At 43.5% G+C, this 25,139-nt stretch overlaps 1 protein-coding gene across 1 annotated transcript; it reads left to right on the forward strand.

The window, feature by feature from the left end:
* The first annotated feature begins 2,348 nt into the window (after positions 1-2,348).
* HADH (hydroxyacyl-CoA dehydrogenase) lies at positions 2,349-20,082 on the forward strand. The gene is made up of 8 exons (XM_035111582.2): positions 2,349-2,566; positions 6,909-7,037; positions 9,439-9,596; positions 13,305-13,431; positions 14,637-14,726; positions 15,783-15,855; positions 18,790-18,906; positions 19,914-20,082. The coding sequence occupies exons 1-8, from the start codon at positions 2,447-2,449 to the stop codon at positions 20,030-20,032; spliced, it is 933 nt and encodes a 310-aa protein (XP_034967473.2). The 5' UTR covers positions 2,349-2,446; the 3' UTR covers positions 20,033-20,082.
* Positions 20,083-25,139: the final 5,057 nt, after the last annotated feature.

Here is a 25,139-nt window from a genome sequence, read left to right on the forward strand (position 1 = left end):
CAGTGTTTAATGCAAGTGGGCACATACAGGCAATGTGTGCTGCCCTGTTTTCAAGAGGAATCCCATTGGATGTTGTAGGAAACAAGAACGCTGTCCTGGATATAGCTTGGATGTGATCTAGAAAAACTATGTTCTTACTACAATTTTTTAAATTGCTGTACTTCTAAAAGTGTATAAAATATTTCAGTTGACTGATGGCTATCTCCTGAACATCTCAGCCTGATTTACTTAGAATCAAAGCAACCTTTGATTGCACTGTAACTTTTAAGTGTGCACTCTTAAGATCTGGATGTAATCCTCTTGCTGGAAATGGCATCCTTGTGCAATATTCATCTTTGAACTGCCCTGGAATTCATCATGTTCTTGTTAATTTTATGCCAATTACAAATAGTGCTGTCCTTTGGTTTATGATGCTGTTATGTATCTCTCCTTCCTTTGAAAGTTCTCTATTCCCACCCCCACCCCCCAAAAAACCCCACTAGAACTTTGTAGAGTCGATTCTGCAAAGGTATACTGTACTGTAGTTTGCAAAAGTTTAGCACAATCTGTAATGCGGGTGAAGGAGATAATTTCTCAACACCCCCTATTTCTGCAAATATTACTCAGGCACACCGCAAAACTCCAGTGTACACTCTCACCCATAAGAAACTAAAACCTGTAGAAGTACGGAGCACATGACAATAACAGCCAAGAGGATTGGATTTCTGCAGCTGATACCGACTATGGTACTGCCAGAATGCAGCAGCTAGACTGGTGACTTGGAGTGGCTGCCGAGACCATATAACACCCGTCCTGAAAGACCTACACTGGCTCCCAGTACGTTTCTGAGCACAATTCAAAGTGTTGCTGCTGACCTTTAAAGCCCTAAACAGTCTCGGCCCAGTATACCTGAAGGAGCGTCTCCACCCCCATCATTCAGCCTGGAGGTCCAGGTCCAAGAGCCTTCTGGCGGTTCCCTCACTGCAAGAAGTGAGGTTGCAGGGAACTAGGCAGAGGGCCTTCTCAGTAGTGGCACCCGCCCTGTGGGACATCCTCCCATCAGATGTCAAGGAAATGAGCAACTCTGAGTTTTAGAAGACATCTGAAGGAAGCCATGTTTAGGGAAAAATTTTAATGTTTGAAGTTTTATTCTGTTTTTAATGTTCTGTTGAAAGCCACCCAGAGTGTTTGGGGAAACCCAGCCAGATGGGTGGGGTAGAAATAATAAATTATTATTATTATGTTACAATGGTCTTTTTAGATGGCAAACAGACATTATTTGCTTTCACTTTTTTTAAAGTAAACAATAGTTTTGTGGCTCCAGATGTCATTATGGCATAAGCTAGAGCCCATTTTATCTTCTACTTAATGGTGCAAGTTCTAAAGTTAGCAGTGACGACTCGCAGGGTGACCTCACGAACTCCATTTCCGGTTAGCAAATGCGTCTGACTTAACAAGCGCAACCCTATGGCCATTTACACAAAAGCAAGGACCATTGTGTCCCATGGGGTTTTCTCACTAGAATGTTTTAGCACTGCAGCTGAATCCCTTTTATATATACAGTGGTGCCTTGCAAGACGAAAGTAATTTGTTCCGTGAGTCGCTTCGTCTTGCGATAACTTCGTCTTGCGAAGCGCGGTTTGCCGTGGCAAAAAAAAACCGCTGAAAAACTTTGTCTTGCGAAGCGCGGCCATAGAAAACTTCGTCTTGCGAGTTACCAAAAACATCGCAAAACGCTTTCGTCTTGTGAGGTACCACTGTAATGGCAATAACAAACTGCCCTGCAGCTGCTAAGGCAGCCGTGAAAAGTTTTAATGTCTAAGCATGGACCCCTAACAGAGATGCACTCCTACAGCAGGCATAGGCAAACTTGGCCCTCCAGATGTTTTTCGGACTACAACTCCCATCATCCCTGGCTAACAGGACCAGTGGTCAGGGATGATGGGAATTGTAGTCCCCAAACATCTGGAGGGCTGGGTTTCCCTATACCTGACCTACAGCCCTCACTGCACGGACTGCTACAAATCCCAATACAGTATTCCTGGCGGGTGGTGGGTGGGGAACCAGGTGCTTTAAATACAGGCTTCAGACGTGACCTTTGCCACGAGTTTACCCGAGGGAGTATTTTGAGCGTGCATTTTTTAAAAATTTTCTTTTGCCGCAAAACAACGTCTGAATAGCAGCCAGCCCGGAGCGGGGTAGGGCCGGATATTCCAGGGGGGAACGAGCTGGGCACCTACATTTCCCCATAGGGCCTAAACTGCAAGCAAGCTGCCGAAATGGCGGAGGCGGGGACGCCTTTAAGGCCCGAGCTCCCGCCCTCTTCTCCATTCTCCTCCTCCTCCGCCTGGGCTGCAGAGGCTCCTGCTCTGCGCGCGGCTCCGCGGCGCCCACCCCCCTCGACCCCGCCGGGCTTCCTCCTCGCACCCTTCCTGCTCTTCCCCGCCCAAGCGCAGCGCGGTTCGCCATGGCCTTCGCCACCCGCCAGTTCGTGCGCTTCTCGTCCGCCACCGCCACCGCCAAGAAGCTAGTGGTGAAACATGTGGCGGTGATCGGCGGCGGCCTCATGGGCGCCGGGATCGCCCAGGTGAGCTGCGCGGGGGGCGGAAGGGGCTGCTGCTGCTGCAGAACTTCAGGGGGTCCACTTGCCAAGAAGGCGTTTTCTTTTTTCTTGCTATGAGTTTAGTCCCTACTTGAGTTGCACCCAGGAATTTTGGTTGCCTCGAAACCTCACAAACTCGTAACCATCTCTGTGCTGGCGAAGGAGCCTCTTGCCAGGAATTCATTTCGTGTTTTAATTTCTTCATGCCCCTTTACAAGTGGAGGATATTGGTAGGCTATGCAAATGTTATTGTGAGGGTTTCTCAGAGCAGCTGGGGAGCTTGGTCTCCCGACGTGGTAAACGTGCCCCACCCCTTTGTCCCTGACACGTGTGTACGGTAGGTACACACACACGTGTGTGTGTGTGTGTGTGTGTGTGTGTGTGTTTTGCAGGTGTTTAACTGGGAGGCTTCCCGCCCACCTGAGTGTATGGCTAGCGCAGGCTTGTTGCTCAGGTTCTCGTGCCTGCCTTCCCCCTCCCAAGGCTGTGCCTCGGCTGCATGGCTTTTTGAAGGCCAGAAGCAAAATTGCTCTTGGGTGCTTTGGCTGGGAAGATGCACATTTCATATCAGATAGGCAGCGAAATGCATGTGGCCTGAGTGGAATGTGGTTGAGCAAATGTCATGGTAAGTGTTCAAGGTCTTAGGCAGGAGGAGAGAGCATCATATTTCAAGCTATTATTACATATTTACGGGGGGGGGGGGGTTGAGAGAAATTAGAATTTTCTGCCCCTGCAGAAAAATGCATTAACCATCCAGATATGTGGGATATTTACCTCAAAGGGACTAATAATGAGTAGTGCAACTTAATTCCCTCCCCCCCCCCATGATCACATGTTTTGTCATATGGATGCTTAAATTTTTTTGCAGCTGTGAGGGTCCTTTGCAAGAAGACTTGGTTCCCACTTTAAAATTAACACTAGCAGCAAAGGAGCTCCCAAACCACCCTGTCTATGCCAAGGAAAAAACCAGTATTGTGTTCAGTGGTCTGGGATTGTGCAAATAGACCATAAAACACAATGTACACATGCACTGTATCCTGAGTTCCCTCTTTGTGAGGCTGTGATAAGGGAGGGTTTTTTGGGGGTGTGGTGATAGGATTGTGGACCTGCGCTCCAGTCAAGTGTGTTTTTTATACCTCTCCTGGTAATCTGCCTTTCAGGATCTGTTAAGAGCTGGCGCCTATCTCTTTTAGGTTGTGGGTGTTGCTCAACAGTATTATGCTGCAGGGCAGTAGACAATACTGCTATTGCAAGTTGCATGCCACATTGGGTTTCACAGATATTCTTTAATTGTGGTTTTCCTGTTGAATTGTAAACCGCCTTTTGGAAAGGCAGAGGAAAAAACGTTACAGATGTTTGCTCTTCTGCCTGTTTCTCCAGAGACTCAAAGTGGTTAACAGCAGTGCTGTTTTTCTAGAAAAAGAGGTGCCAGAACTCACCATGAACACCTCCCTTGTTCTATAATAATAATAATAATAATAATAATAATAATAATAATAATAATAAAATTTATTATTTATACCTTGCCCATCTGGCTGGGTTTTCCCAGCCACTCTGGGCAGCTCCCAACTTAATATTAAAAACACAATACAGCATTAAACATTAAAAGCTTCCCTGAACAGGGTTGCCTTCAGATGTCCTCTAAAGGTGTGGTAGTTGTTTTTCTCTTTGACATCTGGTGGGAGGGTGTTCCACAGGGCGGGCACCACTACCGAGAAGGCCCTCTGCCTGGTTCCCTGTAACCTCGCTTCTCACAGTGAGGGAACCGCCAGAAGGCCCTCGGCGCTGAACGAAGGGGCCTACCTGAGAGGTGCTGGAAGTGAGTTCGGGCTGGGAAAAAAGCCCTGGTAATAAAAACAGACTAAAGCACAAAAGTGGGAACACCAAAAAGTGTTTCCCACACACCCCTCCAACAGTACACCTCTGTCTTGTGGGGAAATTGGGTGAATTTTCAAATAAAAAATTATTTGAGCTTTGCACAAGCCCAGTTTTGTTTTGTTTTTATAAAAAATTGGTCTGATCCATTCCTGTAATGCTGGTGCTAACATCCCTTGTGTGTTTTTCTCTACAGGACGTGTTGAAGTGAAAGGAATATAGTAATTAACTCTATAACCAGACTGTTGCTATACTGTTCAAGTTTCTATTTTAACGTGTCCAAGAAGCACTGCAGATTGGTTTTATAGTATCACTTCTGTGTTCTTTACTTAAATGCCTTTTTCATTCTTTGCTTATAAAAGCATTAAAAAACCAACACCTGTAACTACCTCTAGCCTGCTTCCCATTGAGCACAGTCTCAAATAAGATTCAACTTCCTGTCCAGTTGGCTTCAATACATGCAGTGATAGGGGTGTCATCATGTTCTTTGTCTCAGGCAGCAAAATACTGGTATATTGTGCTGGCCTTGTTCCCAAAATTGCTTAGAATCTACAAAATGGGCAAGATGCTATGTTTTATGTAGGAGCATGCAAGTACTTCAAGTTACACAAGGTCTGCAAGTGAAATGACATTTTTTGCTATCTTGTATACACTAAAAAGCTAGTGCAGTAAAAGGCATCTATTTATTTATATACACCCCATAAGGAAGGGTATTTTGCTAACGTCATAAAAATGCACCACCCAGCTTATTGCAGAAACCTTTATCCCAAATATATATATTTTAAATATATACCGTATGTTAAATTTCCAAGCACATCTCATATTGCAGAGAAGAGGTTTTCTTTTCGAACTAGGTCTTGCCATGTCAGAGAATGTGGATTTTTTTTGGGGGGGGGGAAATGATTGCTATTACAAAGTAACTTTTCTAAAGCAGGAAATGAGTTCTGTTACCATGTTTGGTCTCTGTAGGTGTGACAGGTGAAGGTTCATCTTGAACACTCTTGCCTCTTTTTGCTGAGTGCCTTTTGCTCCAGTAAGGAATGTGAGGGTTGGCTGAGGCACATTTTCCATTTGCGGTGATACTGTCTGCCCTTTGGTACCTAAGGAAATGTTTGGTCTTCCCTCACAATTCATCAATTTCACCCCTCCCCCCTTTTTTTGTTTCCATCCCCCAGAAGGTAGAGGGCCGTAACTACCCCACCCCACCACTTAAGACTGCTTGCTTTAATTCTTGTTCCCATTTGGGACCACTGCCACTTTGGGCACATAGCGATGACAGATGTTCGAACTTCTTCAGAGCTCTTAGATTTTCTTATGGCCTGAAGGGAGGAGACCTCTAGGTGCACAGACGCTTATGTTTTTGTTACTAAGCTCAACACTTTTCAAATTGAATTATTCTTTAGGGCTCACGCTTGGGCACAACCAGTTTCAGTTGCTAGTCTGAAGACTGTTGCAAAGGTTTGCTGCCGAGTTTGGGCACTAAAACTGGATAAGGTTGAGCTGAAGAAGATTCAAAATACACTCAAACAAAAGACACATGGCATTTTGTTTTCTGCTTATCATCCTCTTTATGTACCCAGATGATAAACTGGAGCAAGGCCCTTTGTGTGTGTGTGTGTGTTTGTGTGTGTTTTTTTTTTTTTTGCTTTTATAATTTTGCAGTTTTCATCATGGGTATATTTTGTTTGCAAGGATGTAACACTGGGAAGGTTGGATAATCTGTCTGATAAGGAGATAGGGTCAGAGATCTGAGCTCTATAGAAGGTAGCTCTTTATCCTTGTTGGCAGCTGCTGAACAATGCTGGGTTCTTTCTGTAGATGTTTAGCAGCACTTCTTGGCACCGAAGGGCCATAGCTCTGTTGTAGAGCCTCTGTTTTGCATGCAGAAGGTTTCCAGTTCAATCCCAGGCATGCCCGTGTAGCATCGCAAATGGCCCCTGTCTGAAACCCCGAAGAGATGCTGCCAGTCAGTGTAGACCAGGCATGGCCAAACGTGGCCCTCCAACTGTTTTGGGACTACAATTCCCATCACCCCTGACCACTGGTCTTGTTAGCTAGGGATGATAGGAGTTGTAGTCCCAAAACAGCTGGAGGGCCAAGTTTGGCCATGCCTGGTGTCTCCAGTACTGAGGCAGCTGCAGCGATGGTCTGATTTGCTATAAGTCACGTTCCTGTGTTGCTGATCCAGAGCAGTATAGTGGTTAAGAGTGTTGGGCTAGGACTAGAGTTCTATGAAGCTCACTGAGTGACCCTGGGCCAGCCACAAATCCACCTCACAGATTTGTTGTGAAGATAAAATGTGAGGACAGAACCATACCTTGAACTCTGGTTGTTAGCCAGAATATAAATGTACTAAATAAATAAATATTAGTATTGGGTGTGCACCTCTTTTTTTTCTCATGGGTTCCTTTCCTTTTTCATCATTATTTTTCTCCCCTCCCCCCCCCTGTAGATTGCTGCAGCCACTGGCCACACTGTTGTATTAGTGGACCAGTCAGATGAAATACTGAATAAATCCAAGAAAGGAATTGAGGATAGTTTGAAAAAGCTGACAAAGAAAAAGTTTGCAGACAAACCTGAGGTGGGATCTTTATTATTTATAAATATTGGAAATAATTGATGCATATGACAAATCTACCTTGTTTGTTTGTTTATCTTTAATGCCTAGATAGACAATTGCAGCAATGTTAGATTAGCATAATATTTTAAATAGATTCCTTTCAAGAGCTGGGGTGAATTCCATGCTGATAACAACTCTGCTCTTTCCCCTGCCCCCAACCTCAGTCAACAAGCAGATGCAAACTTCCATACGTAGGCCGATTTTCTGCACATGTTAACCTTGCAAAAGGGAACTGTAAGAAGGTGATCTTGCATTCAGTACCTAGGGCTTCCGACAGTCTACAACCCTTCTAACCCCTTGCTTGTGTGGACCTGCACATACACACGTCTTAGCAAATTGGGGAACTGAATCTTGCCCTTCCCTTCCTTACATATTGCCCCAAGTGATACGAAGATAGTGTCATACGTGTGCAGGAAAAAACCTAAACACGTTGCAGAGTTCACAAAAATAGACCAGAGGCAATAGTACTTCATCGAGCAGAGCTTTACTTGTGCTGAAGGCAAATGAGTGTAATGGTCACGAATCCAGATACATTCAGGATTGGCACAGTCCATAAAAATATCCATTTGCAGCACTTACAAACTTATAACAAGAGTAAAACTTAACAATATAGCATACAGAAACAGAACACCACACCAGAAGGGAGAGAGATAGAAAGAGAAAGTAAAACCCAGGCTCCTTCTGGCCTATATTTATAGTCAGCATGACTTAATTGGAAGAGATAAGAAAACCAGTTCAAACCAGCTTCCCCGAAGGTATAACCCAAACAACTCATGACCCTTCTGCCTGCTTCTCTCACACAGAGAAGCTTCTAGTAGCTTATAGAATCGTCTTGTATTAATCAGAATAGGAAAGATCTCTACATACAAGATCAATACTTTCTGCACTGAGAAATGCAAACTGACAGGTAGTGGGAGGAAAATGCACTCCCTTTCTCATGGCCAGACCATTATTTGGTTAAGTTTGGACTGACAGTGGCAGTTTCCCGCTGTAAGGATGGTAGGGCCATTTGGATGGCCCACCCTCAGAGACTGATGGAGCCGGATATGTTCCTGGATGTTCTGGGGAATTTTTCAGTTGAGAAAGCTGGTGATCCTATCAAAGCCCTGGTCTCTCGATATGAAATGTTGAGATGAGAGGTATACATTATCACTCTTGAGTGTCCCCTGCAGCTTTGTGGAGCCCAAGCTGCTCCAGGCTATGAAAGAAGCCAGATGAGAACTGGAATGCAAGTGGTGCAAGTCTTGCTGGAAAACTGGCTGAACACTGGTAAATAACACATAATCGTGCGTACCATGTGGCAGCATGGACTGTGGAAAAAGTCTCATGTTGCAGCTTGCATTGCGTCCCCAACAGAATTACTTCTGTTTCATTGTCAAGTCAGTTATTGAGGCAATTTGCTTTTCTCTTGAGTTAATTTACTGTATTTACTCAAATCTAATGCTCACCATTTTTGGCAACCTTTTTTCACAAATTACATTGCGAAAATTAAGGGCGCATTAAAAGGGTAAAGGGACCCCTGACCATTAGGTCCAGTCGTGACCGACTCTGGGGTTGCGGCGCTAATCTTGCTTTACTGGCTGAGGGAGCCGCCGTACAGCTTCCAGGTCATGTGGCCAGCATGACTAAGCCGCTTCTGGCAAACCAGAGCAGCGCATGGAAACGCTGTTTACCTTCCCGCCGGAGCGGTACCTATTTATCTACTTGAATTCGTGCTTTTGAACTGCTAGGTTGGCAGGAGCAGGGGCTGAGCAACGAGAGCTCACCCCGTTGTGGGGATTCAAACTGCCGACCTTCTGATCAACAAGCCCTAGGCTCAGTGGTTTAACCACAGCGCCACCTGCCTCCCAAGGGCGCATTAGACTCAAGTAAATACGGTACTTTGCTAGTGGCTCCCTGTTTGTGGATTGTTCTCCCCAGGGATTTTCCGCTGGTGCCTTCGTTATACACCTTTAGATGTCAGGCAAAAATGTGCCTTTTTAACTAGGTTAAACTTGGTTGATTGACATCTGCTGCCCTTTTATAATGTGTCTGGGAGGGGGGAATTATTGGGTTGTCTTTGTTTTTATTATGTATTTTCTGTTTTTTTATGTTGTGAACTGCCCTTAGACCTACAGATACAGGGTGGTATACAAATATAATAATAGTAATGATAATAGCCTGTATTGTGTGTTAGGAGCAGCGGTGTGCTAGGAGACTGGGGGATTGCAGCATTCATGCACAGCTAGCAGGAGCGCTTAATTTTAATGTGCAGCACTATAGTTGTTTTATTTGTTGAAACACATTTTTTACTGTTGAAATTGTAATCCATCCTATGAAGGCAAATGAAATGCTCTGTGAACAGATTTTTCTTGTTTCTCAGGCTGGTGCTGAGTTCATTGAGAAGACCTTAAATAACCTGACTACGAGCACAGATCCAGTCTCTGTAATCCACAGCACTGACCTCGTAGTGGAAGCCATTGTGGAAAACATAGCAGTAAAAAACGAGCTCTTCAAGACATTGGATAAGTTTGCACCGGAGTATGTTCATAAAATGTTATAAAACTAATGCAGAATATCATTGTTATCTACTAACTTTCACTAAAATATGGGCCTGTACAGAGGAGGGGAGGCGAGCCAAAATCTCCTATCCATCCACCCTTTCCCACTGATTGGTGTTTAGCTGGATATTTAGGCTTTCCAGATGCTTCCAGATGGGGAATTTGCAGGCAGATTATTGGGATATCACAAAATGGGTTGTTGCTTCTAGGGTTTCTCTCCCTGCTTACTGAAAGCAGATTAAATGGGAGAGGGAACTATGAGCTGGTATGTGAAACCTACGACCGGTGATTATTTCAAAATTGATTGGTGAGCTGTTACCTCCTCTTCCCAAAAACTTGGGCAAAGAGGTGCCTCTTCAATTAAAAGTGAAAAAGAAAATAAACATTGCAGCTATTTCACCAGCAGTGCAAACTGAGATGCTTCAAAAGAAAGCATTCAGTATGAAGATTTAAGTGCTACAGGAAGTTTGGAAGCTCAGCGTAATTCCGTATATATTATTTGGTGGTAGCTAATCATTTGAAGATCCTCCTCCTCCTCCTCCTCCTCCTCCTCCTCCTCTTCTTCTTCTTCTTCTTCTTCTTCTTCTTCTTCTTCTTCTTCTTCTTCTTCTCTCACGGGGAGAGGCCTGAGAACTGAGTGAAGATACTAACTTCTGAAGCGAACGGAGGTGGAGCAGTTCTCCGCTTGTGAGCAAAGATTAAAAAGATATCCCCATGCCAAAGAGACACCTCCAATTAATTATTTATGTAAAGTCCCGCCCAGGCCTCCAGCTGCTCATGCCAAAGAAATTTAATCTTTGCTACCACTGTCGTTTCTGAAGAATCCTACCCTTAAGTGAGCAGCATTATACTTCTTTCTAGACTGATAAAAATAACCAGCTAAGGAGGCTGAAGAGGGGGGGGGGGGATTAATATAAAATAGGCCTATTCTAAAGTGGTATATTTATCAGATTGATTTGGTTATTGCTGAATGTTTGTGGGCAGTCTGCTGACTCCTATTCTTCTTCCACATTAGATAGTAGTCTGTTACATTTTACATTTATTATTTACTAAAACATTCTGTACCACCTCTCGCATCAAGTCTCAAGGTGGTGTACAGTAACATTAAAAAACAACAACACCATTTCAGTGAGATAAAGATACCGCTGATAATTCAGGGCAGAATTAAAGTCTCGCTGAAATTAATTGCCCACAAATGCCTGGGAACATAAATATGCATTTAACAGACTTTGAAACGCCATCAGTGTTGGTGCTTGCGTCAGCTTCGACGCAATCCCTAGACAGGGTGCCACTGCAGAGAAGCCCTCCCTGGCCATAGAATCATAGTATTGCAGAGTTGAAAAGGGGCCCCAAGGGCCATCTAGTCCAACCCCCTGCAGTGCAGGAATCTTAGCTAAAGCACCCATGACAGATGGCCCTCCAACCTTTGCTTTAAAACCTCCCAAATAAGACATAGTGATAGGGCGCCAAGGAAGAGGCGAGGCTGGACGCGTAATCAAAAATAAGACATTCCCTGAAAATAAGCCATAGTGTGTCTTCTTGAGGAAAAATAAATATAAGTAAGACGGTGTCTTATTTTCGAGGAAACGCGGTACTTACATATTTCCCTGCAGTTACGTGCAAGTGAGGAGTCGCCTGTATAGTTTCAGCCTCCAGACCAGCCTTTAGGGAAACCTCAGATTGCATTACAGTAGTCCAGTCTTGAGGTTATCGGTGCATGAATTGCAGTGGCAAAAGTACCTATCTCTAGGGAAAGTTCCAGCTGGCCTACCAGCCATATCTGAGAAAAGGCATTCCTACTGACTGCAGCCACCTGGGCTCTGGAACAAGGAGCATCATCACACATAATCAGTTCAGAAGGGTACTAGATTAATCAGGTGGCAAACTTTAAACTGCAGCTAATATTATTATTAATTAATTGCACCACACAGTTGAGTAAATCTTGCATTAAGCCTGTTAATAATTCACTGGAATTGATTGGGCTTTACCACTTCTAGCAGCCTTTTTTTTCTTTTTTCTTTTGGTACATTTGGACCACACTTCTGTCTTCCTGTTAACAGGCTGACTCTTTCTGAGACTTATAAAATTAGGTCACCAGAGAAAATGAGTTCACTAGTTGAAGCAAAAAATAGAACAGTGAAATAGAAAATAGAACCATACTATTTTAATTTTTATTCCCATTATATATCCCACAAGGTGGCGCTGCAAATATGGGAATAGATTTTATTAAGGTTATAGGAGTGGTGCTGGAATTTTAAAGGATGCATTTTCAAAGAGTGTGCCATGCAGACTCTTACTCAGAACTGAAAGCTTGTTGGAGGGGCATCTGGCTGTGACTTCTGTGTCACTGAATCTTTACTTGAGATTCAGAAACATGCAACACTTTGAAGACTATGAAATAAGATGTGTAAGATGTAACTTTTTAACACTGCAGCTAGTAAGGTTTTGCTGTTTCTGGGTACATGGGACTCCACATAACGCAACTGGTACATGCCTAAAGAGCAAGTAAATCACACAAATACAAACAACTTAAAATACATTTGCAATTTATTTTATTTTAAGTATCCCAAGCCTGCTGTTTATTAAATTCAACCTTAGAGCGGGGTACAACATAATAAACATGATGCTTAATAAAAAAACCACCTCATAGGCATAACTAATGTAAGTTAATATGTTGCATTACAGTATAAGTCAGGCATCCCCAAACTTTGGCCCTCCGGATGTTTTGGACTACCAATTCCCATCATCCCTGACCACTGGTCCTCTTAGCTAGGGATCATGGGAGCTGTAGGCAAAACATCTGGAGGGCCACAGTTTGGGGATGCCTGGTATAAGTAGTAGAAGGCCAGGCCCCATTTCCAGCAATAACAACTAGGCCAAAGGATTGGGTGAGGAAATACGTTTTTACCTGGTGCAAAAAAAAACAAAACCCCATTAGGGTTACTGCCATTTGAACCTCAGAGTTACCTTAGGGTTACTGCCATTTGAACCTTGTGATGTCCATGTCAAGCATCCCTGCTACTTCTATAAACTATTACTTTAACATGCTCTATGTGGGGCTGCCTTGGTAAAGTGCTCAGAAACTTCATCTGGCTCAAAGAGCTGCAGCCAAGATTGCTGGTTGTAGGAAGTATACGGCTGCCTTGCTAGAACAGCTCCATTTTCTACTGGTCTGTTTCTGGGCAGAATTCAAAGTACTGGTTATCACCTATAATGCTCTATATGGCTTTGGCCTAAGCTATCTGAAAGACCATACTGCCTCATACGAACCTGTCCAGGTTTTGATATGTTTAGTGGGAGGTCCTGCCACGCTCACAGGCACTCTGGGGCGGGAAGCAAGAGAGGGCCTTATCTGTGCCTGCTCCCAGACATTTTAATTCCAAGCAGTAAATTTCCAGAGTTCTGTATCTTCTGTAAAGTGTTGGACCAGGACCTGAGAGACCAGCGTTCAAGGTCCCACTCATCCATGAAGCTCACTGTGTGGTGTTGGGCCAGTCACTGCTTCTCACACTAACCTACCTCACAGGATTGTTGTGGAAATTAATAGAAGGAGAGGGAGAATCATGTATGCCACCTTGGAACTCCTTGTAGGGAAAATGTATGGTATGAATAAAAATAAATAATAGCCTATAGGGTCCTGAGAGCAGAGAGCTGCAACTGATGCCAAATGCATGTTGTTTCTTCACAGGCATACCATATTTGCCAGCAACACATCATCATTGCCCATCACGGAGATAGCCAATGCTACCACGAGGCAGGACCGTTTTGGTGGCCTACATTTCTTTAATCCGGTGCCTTTGATGAAACTTGTGGAGGTAAAAGGGTTTTGAAAATGTTCTAAAATGTTGCAGCATGGTCGGAGTGTGTTGCTCCCTGTGTGTTGCAGAGGTTCTCCTTGTTTGTTTGTTTGTTTGTTTATTATTTCACCTTCTGTCTCCGTGTTTGATCAGTCATCATCCCAGGGCAGGTTTCTTGCACCACAGATAGAATCATGTTAATCTACGGTAAAAAACCAGGATGAGATTTAAACATCAGACTTTTTAAAACAATTTTTTTTAAAAATGAGCAGAAAGAACAGCATATTGATTCACAGCTAGCACATTATGTCGGCACCCTCGGAAGGCCTGGGGGAGAAGGTGTATCTGGCACCAACAAGTGAGTGGGGTCCGTGCTAGGCACACCCCTGCCAAGTGAGGGTTTCCCATAGCGATGCTTGTTGTTCTGCTCTGGTCACTTCTAGTGCTATTTTGATAGCACAGGTGTTCAGAGGGTAAAAGCTGCTCAATTAAGGTGGGGCTGGATATTCAGGTGGGGCTCTGTTATTCCCTCTAATGGTGAGAGTCGAGAGCACCGGAGCCACGACGGTACTGCTGAGAGACAGGTGAACTTATTTCCGGCTGATCGTCCCTGAGAGAACAAGGAAAGCTCTTCAAAATGACTGTCCCGGGATAGGAAACATACAGTGGTACCTCGGTTTGCAACCACAATTGGTTCCGGGGAGCCGGTCGCTCCCGGAGTTGGTCGCTCCCCGAGGCACGCTTCTGCTCGTGCATGAAGCACTGATAGAGCGCTTCTGCGCAATGCAGCTTTTTATCCAGAAAAGAGTTAAAGATTATATATATATATAATCACTACATGTAGACTCTTTCTCATGAGTAGCTGACACAGGTATAGATTACTTGTACCTAGGGAAAGCATGGTATGTGTACACCAAACCTCCACATGTTACCTCCCCCCCCCCCCCCCGGAGATCCACGGATTGTGAACTGATCTCAGGGCAATTCACAACATAAAATTATATTATAAAAACCACAAAAGGCATAATAAAAATAAGAACAGCAGCAGGCCAATGATCCCACCCTCCTTAGTGGGTGTAGAGGCAGCGTGTACGTGTGTTCAGTGTAATGTGTGAGCAAGTATTGTGTTGGTCCCTCTCTCAGGATGGGTGCTTTTATGAAAGTTAAACTTGTTGTTGATGTGAAGAGAGAACACTCCCAGCCCATGATGGCTTTGTTCTTAGGTTATCAAGACGCCAATGACCAGCCAAAAGACTTTCGAGTCCCTCATGGATTTCAGCAAAGCATTGGGGAAGAATCCGGTCTCGTGTAAGGCAAGTATATTTTATATTTTAGGAGGGGGGGGGATGCAGGTAAGTTCAGAGTGCTTCAGACGTGGCTGCATTGGGGAAATTTTCTGCTCTGCTCACGAAGTCATCCTTTACATTTTTAATTTTTTAAAAAAAATCACAGACAACAGGTTGCCAAAAATGATTTTTTTTATAACTCAGTGCTCTGCCAGCCCCCTCTGCTTGCCTTCTTACCAATCTGAGGGGTGGTTCTGGCTGTCAGCTGCCTCCTCCTTAATTTCATTGCTACCTTTGTAGAACTTGGAACAAGGAAGAGGATGGGGAGAAAACTATAATTAGTTTGCTCTGCCTGCCCTTGGATGTGGTTCCACCAAGTGTTGGCCTCACTGTCTTCTTCCAGTCGCAGTGACCACCTGCCACCATTGCAAATGATCATCATATCTGAAAGGCCAGTCCAAGCCAAATAAAAGAGATTTGGGGCAGGACAGAAAGAGAACAGTAGAAATGACAAAAATTGTAGAACAGATTCATGATGCTCCTGAGACAAGCTGGTGTGCTATAATGTCTAAGACTAAGCTCAGGAAGTCATTGAGTTAAATTTGCCAGTAGGTAGTCTTAGACAAGTGCTTCTCAGCTCTAGCCACCATCACCAGCAGCCACCAGATCTACATACTGTAATATAATTAATTGAGTGTTCATTTTGGCTCTTCACATTCTTGCTGTTTGGTTTCTGCTTTAGTAATTGCATTATAATTATGGGTTGTTGGTGGTGGTGGTGGTTTTTTGTAATCTGCTTTGAAGTGGAGGAGAAGGAGAAACGACACACAAATATTGGTTAATAATACTAGTCTAACGTGCAGAGTTACAAGCTAATGTACATGAAACACTTTGAACATTGGAACGCGTTCTGTAAATGCTAACATAGTATTATTGGCACAACGAGGAATGCACCACTTGTCTATTGTATTCTGTAGCTGATTCTCCTTCCTCTTGCTTTTGACCTAGTAGGCACATTTTGAAATAACTTATCATTATAGAACTTGATAGGGTCCACTTTAATCCCTGTTTTTCTGTTGACAGGACACTCCTGGGTTTGTTGTCAACAGGCTCCTTGTGCCTTACCTGATGGAAGCAGTTCGGCTCTTTGAGAGGGGTAAAGATAAGCAGAGTTCTGCTTTGTGGGATATGAAGGGCTTATTTGTGTTGTGCTGTGGAACGTTCTCAAGCAATCATTTTCTCTGGCATTTCAGAAATCAGAATGAAAAATAAATTCTTAACTATTCCTGTTAATGTGGGGAAATTAGCTCTGTGAAGTAGATACTTGTGTGAAACTGGTTGTGTTTTTGTTAAGTTAGACAAAACCCTTTTGGCATATGCACACAACTTGAGAGAGTCCACACCAGATCTCTTCTGACACATGTTTCCTCATTCACCCCATCACTCCGCTTTTCTTTCATTGTGAGTGCAGCATTGCTCTTAGATTCCCTGTGTGCTCAACTTGTTCATTATCTAGCAGTGTTGACAATACAACATGGACTAGAGAGCTGGTGCCATTTTGCATATTCTGGTGGAACTCAGTTAGTACAGTCTGCATGGCCACAATCCAGACTTTTTGATAGAACACAGTGTTTATTATCTGCCATTATAACTCTGACTCATTTTTTAAAATCCCCCCATACTCAAAATTAGCATATTGGGCTTTGGAACGGAAGATATCTCTGGAACTGGATGTATTAATTATCATTTCAATTAAACTGGGAGGTGCCAAATTGCAGTTGGAGGCATTGTACTGAACAATGTTGTTCTTAAGCTTTTTTATTTTAACTCTGTGTACAAAATTGGAGCAAAAAAGAATCTAGATACATGAACTGAAAAGTGAGTATTAAAAAACATACATCAGTAGGCCTAATGAATAATGAGTTTTGTTCTTCTTGCCCAGGCTGGGTATACTCTGGGCTAAAATATCCAAATTGTACATTGGGTTCTGTAAAGACCTATGCCAGGTACAGCTGGCCTGCTGCAGCAATGGGAAGTCTTGCTCAGAGATTATTATTATTTTTTGCAAGCATGGTGCTCACACTTTCAAGCCCATCTTTATGCCATCAATATTAGCCTCGTATCTGGCATTGCTTGGGAATTTTAAGAAACCAGCAAAATAAGTGCAGTTTTACATCAGTGCTTAAAATCAGTGCAATTTTAAAAGATCCAGTCCGCCATCTTGATTCAAAATGGTGTCCATTTGCAGACAAAAAGGCTGATCCTTGATCTCAGGAACCATCGCACACAATTTGATTAAGATACAGGTACCTTAATCGGTTTCCAAATATTGCACCCCGAACAATTTTCCAAAAAGACATAGTTGATGCCGTTAGAGATAGGAAACTTGCTTTAGAAAGACTGGTCTTTGGGAGATTGGATCCCATGATCTACCCATAGTTCTCCTCTTTGCCAGTCTTTCTTACATTCCTGGGCCAGCACAAATGTTTTTGAGCAATGAAAATGTCTTGGGGCATTGTGATCCATTTCTCTTCTCTGTGTACCATTTTACTGCAACAGTGGCTCATAGGCTAGATGGGGTTGAAGAAAGCAGTTTTATGGGAGTAGGAATAATGAGCCGAGGGCAAATTAACTGCTAGCACAAAGTGCTGGACAGTTCCTGCCCTGGTACTGCGTTGATGGAAATAAGGAATTATTATTTTTGTCTTTCATACCTGAGAGCCAGCCTTGAAATGAGCCTTGTCGTCTTCAAAGGAAACACGCTTGTTGTGTGAAGAGCTAAAGAGAAAGTTACTCTGTTGTAACTGTTCAGATTAAGACCCCTTTCATGGTTGTCTGCTATTAAGAATGTTTTATTTCAAACATTTTATTTGGAAAGCAGCCTTCCCTTGCAGATGAAAGACCTGCATTATCAGGATCTCCGTAAATATATTTTAAATATTAAAAGCTCCCTTTGTAGTTCATAAAAGTGTCTTCAGCTTGTGAAACAAAATTAACTATACTTCTTGCTTATCCATCAACAAATACTGCTAATTACTCCTCAAAGGCAGTATAAGAACAAATTAGAGTGATTTTTCAAAAAGCAAAGGAGTGGCATTATGGAAACAACTTTTGTTTTATCTGAAAGCTCACCATATAAAGTGCTTCAGTTAAATGTTGCATTCCTGCATGCATAAAATATATAAGCATTTTAAATTTACATGGGTGAGAAACGGGATGTGGCTTTGTCTGATTAAATGTATTCTTTAATTTAAGTCTTCGCCCCCTCCCTTCGGCTAAGTAGCATCCTGATTTTTGTTTTTGATGTGGCTTTTTAAAAATTTAAGACTTGGGATTTTAAGAACTTGTTGGAAAATGTATTAAAACTAATGTGGTAAAAAAAAAAAAAAAGCTTGGCATCTCTCTGCAACACGATGTTTTGCTTTAATTGTGCCAGACTTGAGAGAGGTTTTATTTGTTCCAGCAGGAGAGGTAAAGGCCAGTGTAATTTTGTGTATTAAATTGTAGTTTATAGCTTGATCCTTGGCCTTTTGCTCACACCCTCCTAATTTTTTTTTTTAAAAAAATCAAAGTAAGGTGGAAGTTCTAGCATACGATTTTTCAGACTTTCCATTTTCAGGGAGTGCTTTCTACATTAACACAGCTTTCTGAAGAATCGCCTAAGCCTCTGTCATGGAACCTTTTTACACTGCACAGGATTCTGTTTGCTGTGCTCCTGTTGGGCACTGAGCCTGCATTTTTGACTTTACTATTGCATCAAACTCAATGCATGTGCCATGCAGACCCTGCTGTTGTGCCCACTCACCTCCCATTTGTAGGTAAATGGGGAGAGGAGTGAGTCAAGCTCAGAATGAAGCCACTGACCCCTGTTAAAAGCAGGGAAACCACTGGGAAGCCACATCTTTAGTGATAATCTATTAACTGGTATACGGATGTTGTGCAGTTTCTGCAGCAAAGCCTTCTTAAAAGCTGCTGCTTTATTGAATGCGGAGCGCAAATGCCTTAGTGAGTTGAAACCAAGTTTTGGGCCTCGAAAGAAGGGAGAACAGATGCTGATCTGTGTTAACCTGCCTGTCAACTGTGTCCTTAGGAGATGCATCAAAGGAAGATATTGACGTTGCCATGAAACTCGGGGCAGGCTATCCCATGGGCCCGTTCGAACTCCTGGACTACGTTGGTCTGGATACCAGTAAATATATTATAGATGGTATGTACATTTTTCCTGACGAGCTTGATGATATATATATTTGCATGCATCTTTCCTTACCGAAATAAACCCAAAGTGGCTCACAAGTTAAAATAGATATGGTGTGTCCCCAGTGTGGTGTAGTGGTTAAGAGCGGTAGATTCGTAATCTGGGGAACCGGGTTTGCGTCTCCGCTCCTCCACATGCAGCTGCTGGGTGACCTTTGGCTATTTACACTTCTCTGAAGTCTCTCAGCCCCACCCACCTCACAGAGTGTTTGTTGTGGGCGAGGAAGGGAAAGGAGAATGTTAGCCGCTTTGAGACTCCTTCGGGTAGTGATAAAGTGGGATATCAAATCCAAACTCTTCTTCTTCTGTTCTTCTGTTCTTGCAAACTGCTAACTGGGCTTTGTGAAACTTCAGTTGTGTTGAATTCTGTTGCTGTTCTCACAGGGGGGGAAAGTGAGTATTTTCTTCCTGAGAATCACAGAAGAGGGTTCCTTATGGCCTGACTCAGTCTTGCTTCTGGTAAGAGTAAGCTTGACTAAACTACAGGTTATGGTAGGTTTCCCCCCCACTGCAAGGGATCTTTGTCAACAGTTCACTTGGAGGAGCTATAGATGACAATTGCATCAGCACAATCTCTATGTTAGGGAGAGTTTTAGTGGTCCTGGGGCTGTGTGTGTGTGTGTGCTACTAGAGCAGGCTCGGGGAACCTGTGGTTCTATGGATTTTGGACTATAGTTCCCATCACTATGGGAATCTGCATAACATCACCTGAGTCACTAAGAGCTGTCCTTAGTCTTGAATAAAGTGGAAGGGAGGGAAGAGTTGCTGGATTTTCAGAATTCAGTCCTGGAATTCCCCTCCAGTCCTTTTTGAGCAGGTGAAGTATGCAGTTTCCCCCTCCATTCTCAACTACCCCAGGTGAGTTAGTTGGGAATAAAGGCCTTGAAAATAACGAGCATCTAATCAAATTGAGACTTTACGTAACGGGCATGCGCTGCTACTTTCCCCTTCTCTCACCAGGGTGGCATTCGTTAGAGCCAGACAACCCTCTCTTTGCTCCAAGCCCGCTGTTGGATAAACTCGTAGAGGAGAAGAAGCTGGGGAAGAAGACTGGAGAAGGATTTTACAAATACAAATGAACTTTGCCATGTTTTTCCAGAGTTAAGGACAACCTCTTTGTGCCATTTGGATGTACTTGGAATGCTGCTTAATCAGGGCTTTTAAAAAGAAGTCAACACTACTATATAATCAAAATGCACAATGTTTTCTTGAGGCAATTGTTTTCCTGGGTTAATGATTTTCTTGATCTATGATTCTGAGAGCTTTACATTCTCAAAGTGCCTTTCTTTCATAAGCTCCCTGTCTCAAAGGCCAAATAAATGGGGTCTGAGTTAATAAGACTTGTAGCAAGCATCCTGTTTAAGAGGCGGACACTTGAATGCGAATAAAATAGTCCCAAGATCATCTTGATAAGCAGCGCACTGCTTTTAAATTATCTTTTTCCTTCTTGGCCAGTAGGTGGCATTATGACATTGTTCTCAACACAAGTTCTCAACACAAGCTTTTGCATGTCAGCCAGTAACATTTTTTCAAAGGCAAGCTTGCACATACTGGTGCAAATCAGTGATACCTTTACCATTCTCTCCTTTATTCTATTGTCAATGTATAGGTTTTCAGCTTTAAACCTGGACGCGTGTACTTGCCTTACTTAATAAATAGAGGTGAAGCAGACTTAGGAACAGCAGCAGAGAGTTCCTAAGCTACTTAATAATTAAAAAAGAGGGGGGGGGGGCTCCCTTGCTAAGGAAACCGAGGTATGATCTTTCCAGCCTTTGTTTTTCTTCATTTAAAAGCCACCCATCTAAGTGTGGCTACAACTGCAACTAAAGCTTATGCAGATTCCACTAAATTCACTGCACAGGTTTCCACCTCTGCTTTAGAGTCTCGGGTAGGAAAAATACTAGAGCCTTGCAGAAATTATGCATGAAGTTTGAGACGACTGCTTTTGGCTATGTGTGGGGGCGGTAGCTAAGAACTGGATACAAAGATAGCAAGTATAGCTGTTTGGGATTTACCGGTACTTCTTCTTCCATATACCTGGCTTAAATTACATTAAGAGTCTGGCAAGGATACAAAGCCAACAGGAGTGAAAGTGCTTTGCATGAGTGATAAATGGATATTTTTGTTCAGGTTAAGCTATATAAAGTTTAAATTCTCCATATAGCTGCAATCCCCACGAAAGAGAACCTCGTATTGCCTAATCCCTTCCCAGTATTATTATTTTTATTAATTACTACAACTACTATTTTAATAGGTTGTCCTCCCTTCACCCTAAGGTCCCAAGGTAGGTTTCAACAGTTAAAATACAATGCTAAAAACAGCTTAAACAACCTACGGCTGCAAAAAATAGGGTGGCAGGTATCAAAGAGTTGGGTCTTCTGCATTTGTCAAAAGCTGTATTTTCACAACTAAGGAAGGGGCTGCCACAGTGAATGCCCTCTCCCAGCCCACCACCTCCCTGAGCTTCTGAGGGTGGTGGAACTACCAATGGGGACCTCTCTGCTGAACCTTGACACCCGAGGGGGTCTGTAGAGACCTCCCCTGCCTTACCCTTCCCTTTTCTCTTGGAGAATACTGGGCTGGCAAAGGAAAGGAAGAAAATTAGTGTTTGGATCTGCATTATTTTATGGCTATAGATAGGAAGGAACTGGAGCGAACAGAAATGCAGGAAAATTAAGTGGGAGTCAGAGGCTTGTTAGAAAGTTGTACTGTGACAAGTGTTTCTGTTGGCAGCATAGTTGTAAACCAGACACCCCCCAAACTCTGCCCTCCAGATGTTTTGGGACTACATTTCCCATCATCCCTAGCTAACAGGACCAGTGGTCAGGGATGATGGGAGTTGTCCTAAAACATCTGGAGGGCTGAGTTTGCCCATGCCTGCTGTAAACCAAGGTGATAAATGGATGCCTGTTAGAGCCCTAAATTGTCAAGATTTAATTGTGAATTAAACATTCACTGAAGTGAATATGTAGGTCACTGTGAAGCTTGCTTGTATTGGTACTATCACTGATAATCTGAGTTGGGCACCTGGCTGATGGTGCAATGTTTTTCTCCTACCACTATTGGTGCAGAATGAAATGTGATGTTTACTGTTCATAGTTATCCTCTCCCTACAACATTTAGGAAAAGCCGTGGCTTTCTGCCAGCAACAGCCAGTCACGTGGAACAGAGGTAAGGGAGTGGTTTGACAGTTAATCCCTCTTCCTAGGGAACTCTGGGAATTGTAGCCCTGTGAGGGGAATAAGGGGGGATTCCTAACAACTCTCAGCACCCTTAATGAACTACAGCTCCCAGAATACTTTGGCGGAAGACACGGCTGTTTAAAGTGGTATCAGTGCTTTTATACATATGGTGTGAATGTGGCCTCAATATTATCTATATATATTAACTCTGGCAACGGCTCTTGAGGGTTTCAGGTAGGGGGCATTCCCAGAAGATGCTGGGGATTCCACTTCTCTCAAGGGCCTAAAGCACTCTTAAACAATAGAAAAGTCATGCTAAAACTAGTGAATCATTACATTTTATGTGTAAAGAACTTTGGGTGGAAAAGTGCAAGTATTCAGCCTGAATTTTGCACACCGTTAAAGGGTGGTCTTGCAGGTTACCCTTGAAGTGCTAATTGAAAAATTGAGTCTGCCTGTGCATCAGAGTGCCATGTTTGTCTTCATAGGTTGTACCAAGTTTCTGTAAAACATGTGCTGTGCAGGCATAATTGAATGCTCACAGCAGATCTCTTTTTTTTTAAACATACTTTTTATTAATTTTACAAAATACAAAAAAACAAACAACAACAAAAAAAACACGGTACATACATAAACACCTTTTCCACCTCCTTCCTACCCACCCACATGGGTCCTCCCCTGCCACGGAAGTATCCCATGTATGTGAACAGTCAGAGATGGTCCATTTTATGCTTGGATTTCTGTCCTCCTCCCCCTCCCCTGACCCCAAAGCCCCCCCCCCCCTGCCACCAGGGAGCTCCAGCAAACCAGGGCAGTACGCAGGAGGCCATCCATCCAACCATCTATTGTCATACCAAAAAAAGAGAAAAATAGAAATAGGAAAAAAGAGAAAAAAGAAAGAGCAAAAAAAAGAGAAAAAAACAATACAAAACAGAAAAATTTTTCTTTCATTCATAATTGTAAAACCATATTTTGTGGGCTTCCCCTCCCCCCCTCCCCCGGTTTTCATCCCTTTTTTATCATCTGCAACAGTTTCTAACTTTATAAAAATACACCTTTATATCTTATACAACTTATAAATCAATTGTTAACATTTTCATCTAATATTCAAATCACTGAAAAATCAAACTCCCATTTTATCTTCCCGTGCCTAATTTTTACTCCCTCTATAAGCCTCCATATTTTCACATTTTTCCAAAATCCATTCACTTTTAAAACTATAACTATTCTCAATTTAACCTTACATCCCCGATTACCGGCTCCACCCCCCCAATCCAGCAAATTCCATAATCAGCAGACCAGTTATAAACCTGTTAATCCATCCTTATAATCACAACATCACTTTCCCTTCACCCCACCCCCTGTTTACAGTCTTTTGCCATCCAGGCCACCATACAGGACCCCTGAATTTCTTCTCTTCTCTGCATATTTTTTCCTTCTTCCCTGTGGGCGTTCTGGAGTTCCAGTAATACCAATCGTGCCCTCCTCAAAGGCAGGGCACTCCATCCAACTTTTTGTAGAGTAAAGTCATCATTTTTTTCGTGGTGTGTTTCATTTTGTGTTGAATCATCACAGTCACTCACAGCAGATCTCCAAGGGCCACATGCGAAGTTGGTGCATAGGTAAAGTGGCTGCTATCTCTCAACAGAGTTCACTGTTCAAAGCCAACAGCCTTTCTGTTCCAGAGCTCAAGACCCTTAACTTGCTCAGCTGTCTGCAATATCAACAACATACCGAACAGGGAGGCCTAAGCTAAGACCAAGCCACACAGTAGAAACTTCTCAAGTGAGGCAGTCACAGCAGCAGGTTGCAGTACTATGTCAGACTTCAGAAGATGAAGCAGCACAAAACGGTAGGACACACATAAGTACTTAAAGCGGGGGGGGGGGGCGGGGGGAGAAAATGCTTAAGACAAGAGCAGCTGTTTTCAGGCCTTGTGAAGGCATCCTTCGCCAACTGTTCCAATTTGTGGTATAAACATCAAAATGAACGTGCAGACTCTGCTGCACATTGTTCAGATTTCGGGGACTCACATAGACACATAAAAGCTGCAATGAGGTCAGAGGCTGAGAAGTGGCATTGAAAAGGTCTACAGGCTTACAGGAGTTGCTCTCAGGCCTTAAGAACCACCAGTGCCGGATCCTGTGGGGCAGTGAACAAAGTTCAGGTGGCAGAAGGCAAGGCGGCTGATGGCCTTGCATGAGTTGGGGTGCTTGGAAACAGGCTGTAAGTGCTATGGCAGCAGCAACACTAATCGCATCTCCTTCCCCCAATAAATACTGAGAGATACCCCTGATAGTCAAATTGCAGCCTGCCACTAGAAGGCAGCTTGTAGGGGGCTGGGGGAAACGGAGACCACCACAGACTGCTCAAACAAGGCAAGGCCTTGTGCGGCCTGCTTTATAACCATCTATCTAGACCAGGCATGGCCCTCCAGCTGTTTTGAGACTACAGTTCCCATCATCCCTGACCACTGGTCCTGTTTGCTAGCGATGCTGGGAGTTGTAGTCCCCAAAACAGCTGGAGGGCCACGTTTGGCCATGCCTGATCTAGACGAAGCAACCCATGTCCAGATACAAACTTTAGCACAACAGTGGGGGAAGCTTTTGGGCTTGGCGGACCAGTACCTCCTCACCAGCTTGGCAGGCAGAGTTGGTATAAAGTGACTGAGATCTGGCTTGACCAGCCCACCTGGTGAAGTTGGGGGGAAGAGAGTGATTTCAAAGCACCACTCAAGGCTTCCAAAGAGCCATGCTTTGAAGCTGCAAATTAGCAAGCTTGAACTCCCTGCCCTGCATTGAGTTCTAGCCTGCTTTCTGCATGGATTAACTGCACGCAACAATTTCATATGGCGAACTTGATTGTGCAGCTGAACCAGCCACATCTCGTACCTGCCCCATGCCTGACATGTGATGTCCCGGGTGGGGGCTTGGTCTGGAGAAGAGCCACCTGCTGGACAAAATGTGGCCCATGGGCTGAAGCCCCCCCCCCCAAGGACTCACTT

This window comes from Zootoca vivipara, chromosome 9 (assembly GCF_963506605.1).
Source record: "Zootoca vivipara chromosome 9, rZooViv1.1, whole genome shotgun sequence".
NCBI lineage: Eukaryota > Metazoa > Chordata > Lepidosauria > Squamata > Lacertidae > Zootoca > Zootoca vivipara.

Coding starts and splice junctions, on each gene's coding strand:
- HADH (XM_035111582.2), top strand. CDS start 2,447: ATGGCCTTCGCCACCCGCCAGTTCGTGCGCTTCTCGTCCGCCACCGCC. Junction 2,567..6,908: donor TGGGCGCCGGGATCGCCCAG/GTGAGCTGCGCG, acceptor CCCCCCCTGTAG/ATTGCTGCAGCCACTGGCCA. Junction 7,038..9,438: donor AGTTTGCAGACAAACCTGAG/GTGGGATCTTTA, acceptor CTTGTTTCTCAG/GCTGGTGCTGAGTTCATTGA.